The sequence below is a fragment of the Harpia harpyja genome, chromosome 11, assembly GCF_026419915.1.
Source record: "Harpia harpyja isolate bHarHar1 chromosome 11, bHarHar1 primary haplotype, whole genome shotgun sequence".
Lineage (NCBI taxonomy): Eukaryota > Metazoa > Chordata > Aves > Accipitriformes > Accipitridae > Harpia > Harpia harpyja.
Window position 1 is genome coordinate 42,720,763 of NC_068950.1, and position 14,947 is coordinate 42,735,709.

General features: G+C 42.1%; 1 protein-coding gene across 6 annotated transcripts in view; it reads left to right on the top strand.

The window, feature by feature from the left end:
- Nucleotides 1-14,947, top strand: part of PATJ (PATJ crumbs cell polarity complex component) — a 157,317-nt gene that overhangs the window by 81,679 nt on the left and 60,691 nt on the right. For all 6 annotated transcript variants that reach the window (XM_052802451.1, XM_052802452.1, XM_052802446.1 and 3 more), the window contains one exon: nt 12,613-12,809. In XM_052802451.1, coding sequence (XP_052658411.1) covers nt 12,613-12,809 — 197 coding nt within the window. The remainder of the gene's footprint in view (nt 1-12,612; nt 12,810-14,947) is intronic.

Consider the following 14,947-nt stretch of genomic DNA (forward strand, 5'->3'; position numbering starts at 1 on the left):
AGGAGTCTGAGGAGCACGAGAGCTGCCTTGAACAGAGGAGTGAGGGAGGATGTTCTCCTTCAGCTCTGCTTCACATGGGTCTTCTCATGGGCTAAACGCATGATCTAAAATTAAAGTGCTGTGCTGTGGCTTCCTTTCTTTCATCCTCTCCTCCCTAAGGCTGGAAAAGGTCTTCACTTTGAGATACAGCTTGAGCTAAGGCACCACCTCAGCAACGAAGCGTACAGGCTGAGTGTGAAGCAAGTGATGAGAAGGCGTGGGCTGTGCAAATGCTGCTCTGCACAACACTAGCTGACAAGAAACCAAAGCACATAAAGGGGAGCTGCAGTTTGCTTCTCCTGAAACTGGAGGGGAATGTGGGACCGTGTTAAAGACGGGAACGCAGCAGCACATGGGCACTTGGTCTTGGCTGAGTCTTGTAGCTCAGTGGCTGGCTTGGGAAAGGAATCCTGTGGATTAGTGTTACCAGATGTTGCCAGAAGTACTCTCTTAATCATGGGAAAGCCAATTTGTGTATCAGAAATCTCATTCAGAGATGTGGCAGTAGGTCTCTGTCTTCCGAGTTGCAGGTCTCTTTTGGACTTGAAGCCAACAGTTGCCCAGTGGTGGCTATAGTGTTAGCTTGTGTACCTGTTTTACATGTAATACTAGGATTAATACATTAGACATCATAAATGGAATATACACATGATAGCTGAAGGTACGGAAAGATATAGTAGACTAATTATTATTGGGGTTTTGTTAATAGAAGAGGCTTTAAAGTGAAATTCTAGATATGTATTTGTTTTGTTCTAAGGCACAGAAATTGGTAGTCTGCAGCATTGCCAGGTGTTGCCGTCATTTTTCATTTTACCTCAGCAATCAAAGGCGAGCCATGACATTGGGAAACTCAGGTTTGCACTTAAACAAAGCCTCTAAGCATTGCTTGATGTTGTAAAGAGCTTGAAAATGGCTCAAGTGCCATTTGATACCTCAAAAAAACAGGACCTAGAACCAAACCAGACTTACTCTTTTGAAATTTCTTGCCTCTGTAGGAGCATTGCATGATGTGGGGAGGTATGGGGTGGGCTGGCCCTTTTCTTCTTATTTAATATTTTGTTTCTTGGCTTCATATACAGAAGTGTGCAGTGATGAGGTGGATGTGCAGGGATGGTCTTCAGGTAGCTGAGAGACCTTTCAGCAGCACTGTGGAATTAGAGAGCATGGTTTCAGTGTCCTGTGCAAAAGCACAGAGGATCCTAAAAGTCATCAGTTTGTAAGTGTTTGAGGAGCTGTAATCAGTTTGATCAAAGACTAACCAGGTATGAACCTAGCAAAATACTGATTCTGTATAGCTGCCTAAATTAAAAAAAAAAAAAAAAATAAAAAGAGATAAACAATACTAAAGTGTTGTGGGGCTGGTCAGGTCTGTCCTATAAGTGGAGTACACTCTATCAGCTTATGTCCTCTAAAAGCTGGATACGCATCTTTTTTAATATTCAGCTGCTTTTTTATTTAAATTGGATTTGCGCTTAATTTAAATCAAACATTTTCTGCTTTTAACATGCATTGTAAGTTTTAAATGGCAATCTACATAAAGATCTGAGCATACTCTAACCTATTAGCATAATTTAAGTGAAAAAACTGTTCAGGAAAAGTATGCGTGCACCCAGAGAATTGAGAGAAATCTGGACCCAGAACTGACTGTAGTAAAAAGCCAGCTTTTGACTTTTTCTTCAGCAGCCTGAAACAAAGACCTATTCTCTCTACAGCTTATTCAACTAATTCCGTGGGAATAAAAATAGCTTATCAAACTTGAACAACTTACTAGGAGCTGAAAAAGGATATTTTTCTTTTCTGGTCTGTGAATAAAAACTAGGAGTGTGAAGTTGAGAGTTGTCAGTTGGAAAATTATGGAAGTGTTTGTGGCCATGGTGTGATGGCAGAACCTCCTCCGAGGTCACTGCACAGTGTTTATCGTTAACTAGGTGTTCATGAAGGCCCAAAGACAGACAAAAGGAAATCTTTGACAAAGTGGAAATTAGGCCATTTAAAAATGGTTTTGATCACCACAGAACCTCCATTATCTACTGTGTGAATAACAATGCTTTTGTTTTAATATTCCAGCTTTAAATGAAAACATTTCAGTAAAACCATTTTTCTTATATTAATCACAATTGGCATATTTGTATGCAATATTTTTATTACAAAGCTGTTGCTTATATTTTAATTGCATTCTAATTTCTGTCCAAATACAAACAGTATATATTGTTAGGAAAAATATATAGTATAGAAGAAATGTTGTTCACAATATCTGACATATGAGATAAATCTTGAGCATTTCAACAGATGGATAGAAAATTTTATATTTCCTTAAATACTTATATAGCATTTTATCCCCATAGTTGGCCTAAAGAAGGAACATACAATATAAATACAATCTTTTATTGTAGGTAAATGTATTTTTGTAGTGACAAACTAGTTACAATCAATTCTTAGCAAAATAACTAAAACCTGAAAATATTGAAGAGGATTAAAATTTATCGTTAAGATCACTGTTGAATTAAATCACAACTAAAGTAGCTGATCATGATCTATCTTCCCTGGTTCTTCTCACTGTTAAGACTTGCACTATATTTTCCAACATAGGTCTGTGGGTGTTTTCCCGGGCTTTACAGTCCCAGATGACTCATCCAATTTTAATCTTTTCTAATCGCTGTCACAGCGTATTTAAAAATTGCTGTACCAACAAACTTAAACTACTGTGGTGAGGTTTTTTAATCAAAAAATTTAATTTAGTCCTTGTCAAGTCACACTGATTTTACGTAGCTTTGTTGCGTTGCAAGGCTGTGCTGCTATGGCAAAGCAAGTGATCATGTTCGGTTGAGACATTCTTCCTGCCATCTCCTCTCCACCATCTCTTATCCCAGCTGTACAGTATCGTTTCCTCCTCTTCACCTGCTCTTTCACAACCAGGTGTTTGGTCTTTTTTATTTTTATGGCTTGTTAGTGCAACCGTTGGGGTTTTTTTTTAAGCTTTACGTTTTTTTGTCTACATTTCACAAATGGTGGCAATTCCCCTGGAGACCTTCCTTTAAGAGTTTTCTTTAGATCTTTGGGCTCATCAGGTTATGTTTGCTGGTCAAAAAGTCTTTATTAGTAAGTCCAAGAGTGTCCCCATTTTCTCATCCCATCCCCCTCTAGATGGAGGAAGTTCAGGCTCTCATTGCAGGTTCTTAAATTAAGAACGAATCACTGTGTCAGAAACGTCTCATCACCTTGGCTTCTGAGAGTTGTCCTCTGTGCTGCCTTTCACAACTACTTATCACTGAGAAAGTTGGCGCTTGGACCCGTAACAGCCTTTGTTAGGTAACAAACTTCCAGTTTTTGACAATAGTCTGATGCCGCTCGCTTTAATTAGACTCAGTGCAGAAAGATTCCAAGGTAATGACTGTGCCAGTTGCTTTGTGGGAACATCGTTATTTAAAGATGAAACACTGTCAGATCAAGTTACACTGTATTACTGTCAAGGGAGGAAGAATTTAAATGTTCACAATACTCATTTATTCGTGTTGAGACCAAGCAGAAAAGCAATGGATTAGAATTCCCCAATATTCTTTGTTCGGTTTCAGACACCCTTGCTCTTCCATCAAATGAATGAGCAGCTTTCAAATACAAATGTAGGGAATGGATTATAGATCCTAGCAGAGCAATGTGATCAGGAGCAGACCAGAAAACCTGCTCCTACCAGAAAGAGTAGCTTAGAAAAGAAATTTCTATCCCAATTGTGCGATTTTTTTTCCAAAACTGCATTGTAAAATGGGTCATTAAAATGTCATCTGTCACAGCATCTGGGAATCTGATTTTGTGTGTGAACATCTGTATTGGTTTTGTGTGGCAAGGTTTTGGTAGCGGGTGGGGTTACAGGGGTGGCTTCTGTAAGAAGCTGCTGGAAGCTTCCCCTGTGTTCGACAGAGCCCATACCAGCCGGCTCTAAGACAGACCCGCCGCCGGCCAAGGCCAAGCCAATCAGCGATAGTGGTAACGCCTCTGTGATAACATTTTTAAGAAGGAAAAAAAGTTGGGACGGCGGTATTCGGCAGCCGGAGAGAGGAGTGAGAACATGTAAGAGAAACAACCCTGCGGACACCAAGGTCAGTGAAGGAGGGGGAGGAGATGCTCCAGGCGCCGGAGCAGAGATTCCCCTGCAGCCTGTGGTGAAGACCATGGTGAGGCAGGCTGTCCCCCTGCAGTCCATGGAGGTCCACGGTGGAGCAGATCTCCACCTGCAGCCCGTGGAGGACCCCACGCCGGAGCAGGTGGGTTCCCGAAGGAGGCTGTGACCCCGTGGGAACCCCGCGCTGGAGCAGGCTCCTGGCAGGACCTGCGGATCTGTGGAGAGAGGAGCCCACAGAGCAGGTTTTCTGGCAGGACTTGTGACCCCGTGGGGGGCTCACGCTGGAGCAGTCTGTGCCTGAAGGACTGCACACCGTGGAAAGGACCCATGCTGGAGCAGTTCGTGAAGAACTGCAGCCCGTGGGAAGGACCCACGTTGGAGAAGTTCGTGGAGGACTGTCTCCCGTGGGTGGGACCCCACGCTGGAGCAGGGGAAGAGTGTGATGAGTCCTCCCCCTGAGGAGGATGAAGCGGCAGAAAATAACGTGTGATGAACTGACCGTAAACCCCATCCCCGTCCCCCTGTGCCGCTGGGGGGGGGTGGTAGAGAATCCGGGAGTGAAGTTGTGCCCGGGAAGAAGGGAGGGGTGGAGGGAAGGTGTTCTGAGATTTGGTTTTATTTCTCATTACCCTACTCCGGTTGATTTGTAATAAATCAAGTTAATTTTTCCCCAAACTGAGTCTGTTTTGCCCGTGACGGTAATTGGTGAGTGATCTCTCCTATCCTTATCTCGACCCACAAGCTCTTTGTTATATTTTCTCTCCCCTGTCCAGTTGAGAAGGAGGGGGAGTGATAGAACAGCTCTGGTGGGCACCTGGCATCCAGCCAGGGTTAACCCATCACAACATCATGCATCCTTACAGATCACTGACACTTGGTGGGCATGTCGATGCCAGGAGACGGCTGCTGTGCAGCAGGCCAGAAGTGCAAGCAACGTGCACTTAGAGCTATTTCAAATTTCCTTGAGACTTTGCAGATGGAAATCAGTATTTTCTAATGTTCTTATACTGTTAACATGTCCTGGCTTCCCGGAGAACTATGTTAGGCAAGCCTCAGCAGAGCAGGAGCAAGACGGCTTTCCTCTCGGGAGGTGCAGCATACGTGAGCCTGGCAGCTGTGATAACTGAGCCTTATCTCCAGGCTGCTCGGTGCCATCACCACTGAGTGGGCTGGGAAGCTCTGAAGACTGCAGTATTTTGGCCTTAGATGACTTAAACTGCGTGGTACAATGTAATATACTGCAATATTATACAGTAGAGGTTTTTTTATGGGATTTTTCTCAGTTATCTTTCCAACAGCTTAAAAATAGGGTCTACAGCAGCTGTCTTTTGAGGCTACCCCACATTTTAAGGATGTAATTAGTTCAGAATGCCTTCAGCTGGGCCTTTTGTGGGCCCAAACATCAACCATGATGTGATATATTTTTGCACATAACTATTTGTATCCTCATAGAGGATTTTATCAAAAGAAAAATGTCTTTGTTCCTGTTTGACTCTATTTAATCAACTAGCGGCAGTGTGATGCTCCAACAGCTAGCCCATTTGGTGTGTTTCCTATCTAGTGGAAGCAACCAGTTTATCAGTCCCAGGACAGCAGGCAAGAAACACACGGGCAGCTTTTGCCAGTCCTTTCCTCCAAAGCCTGTAAGGCTGTGGGATCGTCAGCTGGTGCGGAGGAACTCCGAGCTCAGCGTCAGCGCTCCACCGGAGTGACTGATTGCGAGATCACAGCACTCGGAGGAGGTCACTTCTGAGGAAACCCAAGTGCTCTGATGAGGGTTAATGCGTCATTTAAAAGGCAAATGAGTGGAAGTATTGTGTGCAGGGGAGGGCAGATTCCCTTGTAATCAGCAATTATTAGCATCAGGATGCTCTGCTTACCACACTTTCACTAAATCTCCTTTTAAAAATGTTAAAGATCTCAAGTAAACATTGGTATGAATAGACTCATCATGTCCTTGTCATCTAATTAAAAAAGAAAAACATACAATATCTCTTCTTCGGAGAACTTAAATGTTTTGTAATGAAACTGCATCTTTAGAATGAAGCTTTGGGCCTGAAATGAGGAAAAAAAATTGTTGGCAAGAATTCCATTTGTTCAAAATGTTGATGTGAGATGGTGCAAGCATTGGAGGTGCTCCCTCATGTTACGGACTGCAGTTACCCTGGTTTTCAGCCAGGGCTAAATGTCACTTTTCTCTCCACTGTTGTCTTTGAGTGTGACGATTCCTTGATAATAGGAAGAAAAAATTAATGATAACTGTTTCTAAATGTCACCTGCTCACAGGAACAAAATGAAATGGTACTTGAAGTGGATTGTGGAGATTCTCATTATACCTGTTCTCCTGGATTAGTTAAAAATCACTAGCAGAAATTTTTACCTTACACTGTAGAAAAAGTGATGTGGGGGACAGTGCCATTTAAGGAAAGTGTTGGAGGAGAAGGAGAGTTTTCTTGTGTGAGCTGAGAAGCTGCTGCAAGTGTTTGCATGGCATGAGAGGAGCAAAATTGAATGGGAGCCTGAGCTGAAGGGAGCAGTGAGAAGAAAAGAAACTCAGATATCACAAATAATAGCCCGAATCCTTCACACAAAAAAAGAAGAAAAGAGGCAGTCTTCAAGTTAGGGTAAGAATATCGTCTCACAAGAGTTTACTGCACGCTTATTTTTCACTTCAGCTTGGGTGAGTTGTACTTGTGAGAGTATCAAAGCCCACGCTTTAGCTGCTCATCTAGAGAAGGCTTTGTCTGTGTGGCACGTTGTGCATGCTGTCTCCCTCATGTACTTAAAAGTAATGTTATAATATTTTGGCTCACGGTATTTTGGGGAGGAAGGGGAGAAATGAGAAATCCAGCCATGGAGCTCTTTTTTTTTTTTTTTTTTCCTTTTTTTTTTTTTCCCCCCTCTTTCCTTGTATATGACAGACTTGGGCTTGGGGTGGGAGCATTAATTGAAGTGTGCCAAGGTGGGAGCATTAACTGAAGTGTGCCAAAGAATAATAGAAATGCTGGGGTTTATTTTTCTCTGAAAATCATCACTTCAGTTTTGGTAAATGACTTCCAAATGGTGCACATGAAGCAAAGTGTTGCCAAAGGGATGGTTGGCTGTCAAAGGGAGATTGTAGGGGATGCTGAGTTTCTGGATCAGATGGGGAACCCACAGCTCCCGCATCCCACTGCAGGGATGTTCCCTGCCCACGCGTTTGGAGATAACAGCTTTTACAAAGATGTGAGCCCCAGCAGTCTCTGTCCTCTCCTCGCACCACCTGAGGGAGGGGGACTGGTCATAACATGATCTCTGGCTCTTCCATTTAGATTTGCCAGTTTTGAATACAACTGCCCTATTTTTCTCATGCATGCTGATCACTGAGAGAAGAATTGGAATGATTTTATGGAATTTAAGAAAACATTACAGAAATTCTCTTCTCTCTATTTTTCAGTTTAAAGCTTATGAAAACAGACAAGTACATCGCTTTTGAGATAAGGTTTGAAGAACTGTCTGCCTCCTTGGAGCTGAATAGAGGGCTAGCGGGAAGATTAAAACAATAAGCTTATTATATTATTAGTAGCGGGAGAATTCTAAACCCCATTTGTTCAATTATGGTCCCTTCAGTATGCTTATTTAGGTTCTTGTAAATTGTAATCAGTAAATTGGACGTGCTGCCCTCACAGCTCTAGGGTTAGCTTTCAAGGGACTCCCTACTTTTTTTTTTTTTAATGTTTATAGTGAAATCAAGAAGGGAATTAGTTGTTTGATATGCAAGGTTGGCTCTGTGTAGTGGATGCTGGCTGCATTCTGATATCTATCATTACTAAATGAAAAACAGTGGTTGTGATGCTGCAGCACTGCTGTCTAAGCAGAGTAATCTCAGAAAAGGCTAAGACTGTAACCATGTTATGTGCTATGCGATAAAAATGGTAGCTAAAACCATTAAAATGAACACAGGCTGATAAATGAGGCCATTGTAAAGTCTCCAAAAGCCAGCGTATGTTGCTAATAGTTATCTGAGGTAACGCAAGAGGGATGTAAAATCCTCAGTATCACCTTCTATATACAAATATCGTCTGTCACCTTTTTGTGGTGTTTTTCCCCCTTTTTTTTCTCTGTATTTTGCCTTGACAGTTTTAATACTTGAGCATTTGGTACTAAAACCAATCACCTAGCTGAGTCATCCAGAGATTTTTCTTTCCTCTTTTTACCTTTCTAGATGGACTCTAATTTGCATCATGCAGAGACACCATTTTCAAAAGAAACACCTCTTCCCTTTCAGCTCATTTAACTGGAGATTTCAGCAGGTTTGGGAAGCAGGCTCCTCAGCCCTTTGCAAGTGCTTTATATATCTTTGTAATTTAAAGAGCCTTTTGCCTTCCTGAGAAGTGCTGTCTGTTTTTTCCATGCAGATAAATTGTGTATTTGTTGCAATACTAGATCATGCAAACTCCAATATCCTGACCATATTGTCCCCATTTATTTCTTTTATCTCTCTGTTTAATATAATAGGAATAGCGGCTGAAGCAGGGAAACATATGCAGCAGCATAATAGTATATTGTTTGAAAGCAGTTGTCTTCCATTTCCAGGGTTTCTCTTTGAAATGTAATTGTCTGCTAATATAACTGGGAAATATTATTGCAGGAGCTTATACTTGTGCTTTTAGTTCACGTTACATCTGTATAGTATTTTTAAAAGACACTGGATACAACCTTAGCTAGTTAAGTATCGTTGGTGAGATATGTTTGCAGAAGTTGCGATAAGCATATTGTCACCGAATGTGGAAACAACTCCATGTAGTGCCAAAACAAGAAACGCCGTGTCCCATGTGTAATGCAGCAACAACAGAATTACAATTGCCTTGTGTAAAGTATCTGGTAATGAAGGCAGATAATGGAATTCTTTGCAAAAGCAGATGCTAACTGGCTCCCCAATGCTAGGCAGAGAACTGAAAAGTGATACCAGCTGGAGGGGAGAAAAAACAGCTGAAAAAGGCATTAAAAAGAAGATGCCTTAGATGCACGTTTGTTTAAGCAGTAAATACTTGTTTAAAATAATCTTATGAGATTCTTATTAAGAGGCAAACTGAGAATACGATTACAATGTTATAGGAAGTCAGCTGGATGCCCAAAGGATATTTGTATGCAGATTGGATGAGTAACGCAATGACACCGCTGGGAATAGCGCGTTATCATTTACACTGCGAGGCTGGCTGGTGAGGACAGCCCTTGGAAGTGTTTAATTGCAGGAGGTGGGGCTTGCAAGAGCCAGAACCTTCTGTTCTTCAGGGAGGAGACAGCATGCCCAGCTAAGGAGGCTTGAGTTTAGAAGCAGGGGTATCTCTGCTTGTCCCTACGTGCATGAACGTGTACACACGTGCTTGCGTCTTCTCCGGCAGCACTCGGTAACGGTGCCCTCCTGCCGGGCTGGAAGCAGCACTCGGCACGTAGCATCTTCAGTGTTTCCCCTGTAGTCTCCCACTATTTTACCACTCCAGTCACCTCAGCCATTTCAAATACTTGCTTCGTAAATGAATGTGATAATTTAATGAAGGGCTTAGTCCACACAGGTTTCCTTCTGTTGTAGGTACGGATTTTTTTCAAACCCGGGGAGCGGGGAAAACCCTTTGAGAAAAAAAAAAAACTCTTAACAAATAAAGCAACTTGATGACCCCTGGAGTTGGTTTCTGGTTTTTGCCGAGATAAATTTTTCTTTATCCAAAGAATTGTTCCCACAGTGGGGGATTACTGGCGCAGCTGGAGTGCTGAGCCAGGCATCGGCCAGTCCTGGCCCAATGCAGGGAGACCAGAAACTTTAGTGGGGCTCTGCCTCATCCCAGGCAATTGCCCTAACTACTGATTTTTGGAAGACTAAAACTTACTTTTAGTTTCAGCCCAGCATCGGAAGGGAATATATGCGTACTTCTGAACAGCTAACATTTTTCCCATGTGAGAAAACTCTTTTTTTGACTGCTCCAGCAGGAGGAAACGCTGCAGAGTTTACAGACTTCCTGATACTGGTAGTCTCGGACGCCACTTGTCTGCAGATAGAGGCTCAAGCTATATGCATCCATGTGCAGAGTGTCGCAGAGCAGCTCCTGCATCAGGCTCGTGTTGGGGAATTTTAAGGAGTTTTACTGACAAGCAAGAAATGAGCGTTGAAGCACTCTCTGAAGATGTGCAGTTTCATCTGTACAGCATTTAAGCGTGTGTGTTCTCCTTGCCCCTTCACCTCTTTTCTGTGCGTCCGAGTACCCATTGCTAAAAACATGCTTTAAACGTGCGCTTTGCTCCTAGCAAATGAAAGTGAGATGTGTTGTCCATGTAAAAGAAGCAAGGGAAGGAACTGTGGCAAAGCAACGATCGGTCAACAGCATCCCTCCAGAGCACTGATTCTTTGCTTTATCCACAAAAGTGCAATCGCTAAGAAATCCCTTTTCTGCTGATGACTTGTTCTTAATATTCTTATGGCTGGGATACGCTGCAGCTACTTGCTGTGCTGTAATGAGTAGTTTGTCTAATTGTGGTGGGCAGAAAATGTTTTAGTGCTCTTCAGGTCTGGACTTCGCTTAATGGGAAAAGAATATTAAACCTCAGCGGTGTGAAGAAAACGTGTGTGGCTGTGTATGTGCTTGCATCTGCTGTACTTTCAGAAGCACTGTTTTCAAGACTTTGCCTCGCTTGCTTTTCTTCGGCAGGAGGTATCCTGCAAACTAAGCAGAAAAAAACCCACTTTCCAAATTCAAGTAGCAAATCACACCTCTAATTACATTTTGACCCCATTAGTTAAGAAATATATTAAAGAACTGTGCAGCTACATGGATTAGCATTTAATGCAGTTATATGAATTTTTGGCATATAATTGATAGTAACAAATGAGTTTTCTAATTTTTTATGATATTCTGATTTTGTGCAGACCTCTGTACAGGCTTTACAGCTTTCCAGGGATAACATCTCACCCTTAACATACGCCCCCAGGATTTTAGGCTTAGGCTGCAGGCCACCAGGGATTTTGAGCGCAGCAGGAAAATGCCAGCCTGTAAATACAGCAACAGGAGAGCTGGCTCTTGTCTGTGTTGCTCTGAGTGTACGTCATGCTCTCGGCTGCATCTAGGGTTGGAGACGGGAGACTGCTCCCCCTGTCCCAGCGGTCTCTGCCGAAGCACGAGGGGCTGCTGGTAGAATTGCTGAAGAAGGACCCTCTGAGAGGAGAGCCACTGGGGTGGACCCAAGTTTCGCTAAATCACACTGGCAGCCTGCACAGGGGCCGTGGAAGCAACACCTCTGCTTCATTGTCTGACTTCTCAGCAGTTTTTACTCACTTTTAGTTGCTTCCCTCTCACCTTCCCCAGCCCTTTCCCCTCTTCCTTGTTGTCATGGAAACATTCACTACAGTGGTTAAATCATACTATTAAAATACGCTTCCCTGGTAGAATGGTAATAGCTAATATTGATCTAGCTACTGCTGCTGACGCTGGGATATAGTTGAACATATAATATCTCTTATTCCTCTTCTTAATGCATAATGCAGCAGTTTCTTTCACCTTGGGGTCTATACTAAAGGTGACATCCAGCCACAGCAAAATACTTTGACTTGCCTTTTTTTAATGTGTGGCCCAGCTGAAGCTTTGGATGCAGGTGGTGTTATGAAGCTGGCTTTAAAATCTGCAAAGGACAATCAGACAGGAAAAAAAATTCACACTCTCTGTGATTGACCCTCGCAAGCAGTAGTTACAGATGTTTTCGTGCCAGTGGTGAAAAGACATTCAGATTAAACTGTCAGCGTCCACAGGCATGCAGTGTGCTCCAAATAACTTCGCAAGTATACTGCGCTCTGTCACAGAAATGGTTGAAATGTAGGTGAAAGACAAATAACTACCTTAATGCCAAGTGAGGCTGCATTTAAAAATGTAATCATTCATATACATTGTCGCTGACATCTGCTTTGAGTAATCATCTGCACAGTAGCACATAATGTTAAGCACAGCATGGTAAGCATATTCCTGAGTCACCAGAAAGAAGCAAAAGTAGAAGATTCTACCTTGAGATGTGAATTTGCAGTATGTTTGCAATGTAAGCATTTCAGTTTCCCACAGTGGTTAATTAACCAGCTCTAACTTTATGAGAGTTTCCTGAAATTGATAGTTCTTGTAAGGTAAGATTGAGGTGCCTCTGGAATTCCCTTGTTTACCCTCCTTTCAAAAAATTTTTGGTTTAGAACCAGCCTGTTGTACAAATAATTTAAGCAGTGCAGTTTTAATGTGAATAGTATTTGCAGCTGATGCTGCATTTTGCTGTGCGAGTGATACAGGCACAGCAAATGATATTTTAGAGTCTGTGCTGGAAAGACCTCTGTTAACAAAGACTAAATGCTGAGAAGCCATCAATTTCTAGCATATTTGTATGTGTTCTTCAACATCTGCATGTAAGTTATTTTATGTTATAACTCATTATATGTTTGATCTTTCTAGAAAAAATCAGGCAAAGATATGCTGATCTACCAGGAGAGTTGCACATTATTGAGCTTGAGAAAGACAAAAATGGGCTCGGACTGAGTCTCGCTGGCAACAAGGACCGCTCTCGTATGAGCATCTTTGTAGTTGGTATCAATCCAGATGGACCTGCAGGACGAGATGGAAGGATGCATATTGGCGATGAACTTCTAGAGGTAAGTGTTTCCTTTAACTACGAAGCAGGGTTCATATGGAGAGAGGGAGAGGCATATGTGAAGCTATCATATGAACCTTAAATAAAGCCTGCAAATGGAATTAGGTGGCTGAGGCAAGGAGCTGCACTGATTTATGCCAACTGAGAACTTGGCCTTTGGCAGGTAAATGTGTTTTCAGTGAAACAAAAATCACTGGCCTGTGAAAACTAATGTCTTGTCAGTGAAGTCTGTGCTCTCAGCATGTTCACAAGCTATGCTTAGGGAGGGACTGTTGAAAGGCGGGAACGGGACAGTAAATCTATCCTTGTAGTGCATATGTGGTTTTACAGGGAAATTCACACCTTACATTAAAAAAAAACAAAACCCCCTCAAAGTTACCATATGTGTTTTTACAGATGACAGGGATATTCCCCATCCTGAAAATAAATTTCATGCTGTAATCTGTTTTGATCTGTTGTAACTTAAAATACTTATTTTCTTGAGTCGTGTCTAGCACAAGTTCACCCACAAGGCAAGAGAGCTCGTTAGCAAGTAGAGTATTTTGTCTTCACTTTTTCTCCTATCTCCTTGCTTCACCTTCAGGTTGAAAACGCAGATTTCCTACACTTCATCTGATTTTTGGCTATTGCAAAGTGACACTTTGCTGCAGTACCTGCAGTGGTTCCCCACGTCATGATTGCTTCAGCAGTTTAAAAAAATCAGCCATCCCTGGGGATCTTTCCTTTAGAGAGAAGCATTCACTGAAGAGCAGGTGTATGCTGACCTACTGCTCTCCATGGGTGGTGATTTTTTGATCTTTCAGCAACTCTCTGTGCCATCAGAACCACCTATTTTCTCACATTTCTTGACTTGAGAAAGAGCAATTTGACTGCCTGGAGATACCTTGGAAGTACTCAGAATTGTCTAAGCATTTGTCATTGTCTAACAGTTCTGTAATTATGGGTTTTCAATACACATAGTACAAGAAAGACTTGTTTTGCTATAATAATACCACCATCTGAAGTTTATTATTTTCTTTTTAAGTGTGATAAATGGTATGAAGGTTTATATCATACTGGAGTAGGGTAGGAAAATTACTTTCTCCTTCAAATTTATGTTCATTCTGTCCCTGGCACCAAATTCTAATGGTAAAAAAATTAAAATTGTCAAATTTTGGGTGTATACCAGTTGAAAGGACTCATGATACTGTTTTCCTCTGTGCATATCATAGGCCACGTAGTTCCTGGTAGAGGAAAGGTAGAGCCTTTTGCATCAATACTTTCCCACAAAGAAGGATCCACTGAAGTTTTCTTATATCTCACGAGTTACTCCTTGCAGTGTTTGTTTGATCTAATGTTAAGTATTGCTAGCAGTACTTGAAAGATGCACCATCTGTGATTAATCACATCTATCTCAAGGCCTGGGATTTGCGTGCATGAGCCATGTTATAAGTAGCATTTTCCAAAGTGGTGGTGTTGCCCTACTTCCTCTCCCTGTCAAGTTGGAGATAAAATGATTTTTTTCTTCAGTGGAAGGAAAGTGATGTTCCCCATCTCAAAAATGCTAAACTTCAAATAAACTGAAGTTCAAAGAGACTTTAGTAACTACCTCGCTTGTTTACCTTTGCAATCAAATTAAAGGTGTGTCACCAGTGGGCAGAAGTGCGATTACTTACATGAAAGGATGTAGTGATCTCATGCTGGTCCCCAGTGAGTATGTATCCAGTGTCAAAACATCCTGTATTACAAAGGAATGGGTTGTGCATTAGGCATGTACAGACGTCTCATGTTCACACCAGTGGTCAATTATTCACAGCTCTGGTTTTTGTCTTTTAAAAGCATTTCGGTGTTATGCAAATAGCATTGAAATGGAACTAATGGGCATTTACACTGGCAGGTTTTTTCTTAATAACCATTAGGTTCAATAACTATTTCAGTAACTGTTAGGAATCCTCATACCCAAGAAGTATATGGGTCACTGAGGTAGGAATATCACAGAATGGTTGGGCCTGGAAGGGACCTCCGGCGGTCATCTGGTCCAACTCCCCTTGCTCAAGCAGGGCCATCTCAAGCCAGGTGCCCATGACTGTCCAGATGGCTTTTGAATATCTCCAATATGATTTCATGCTACTTCCATGCCAGTGATGCAGAGGTCAAGTT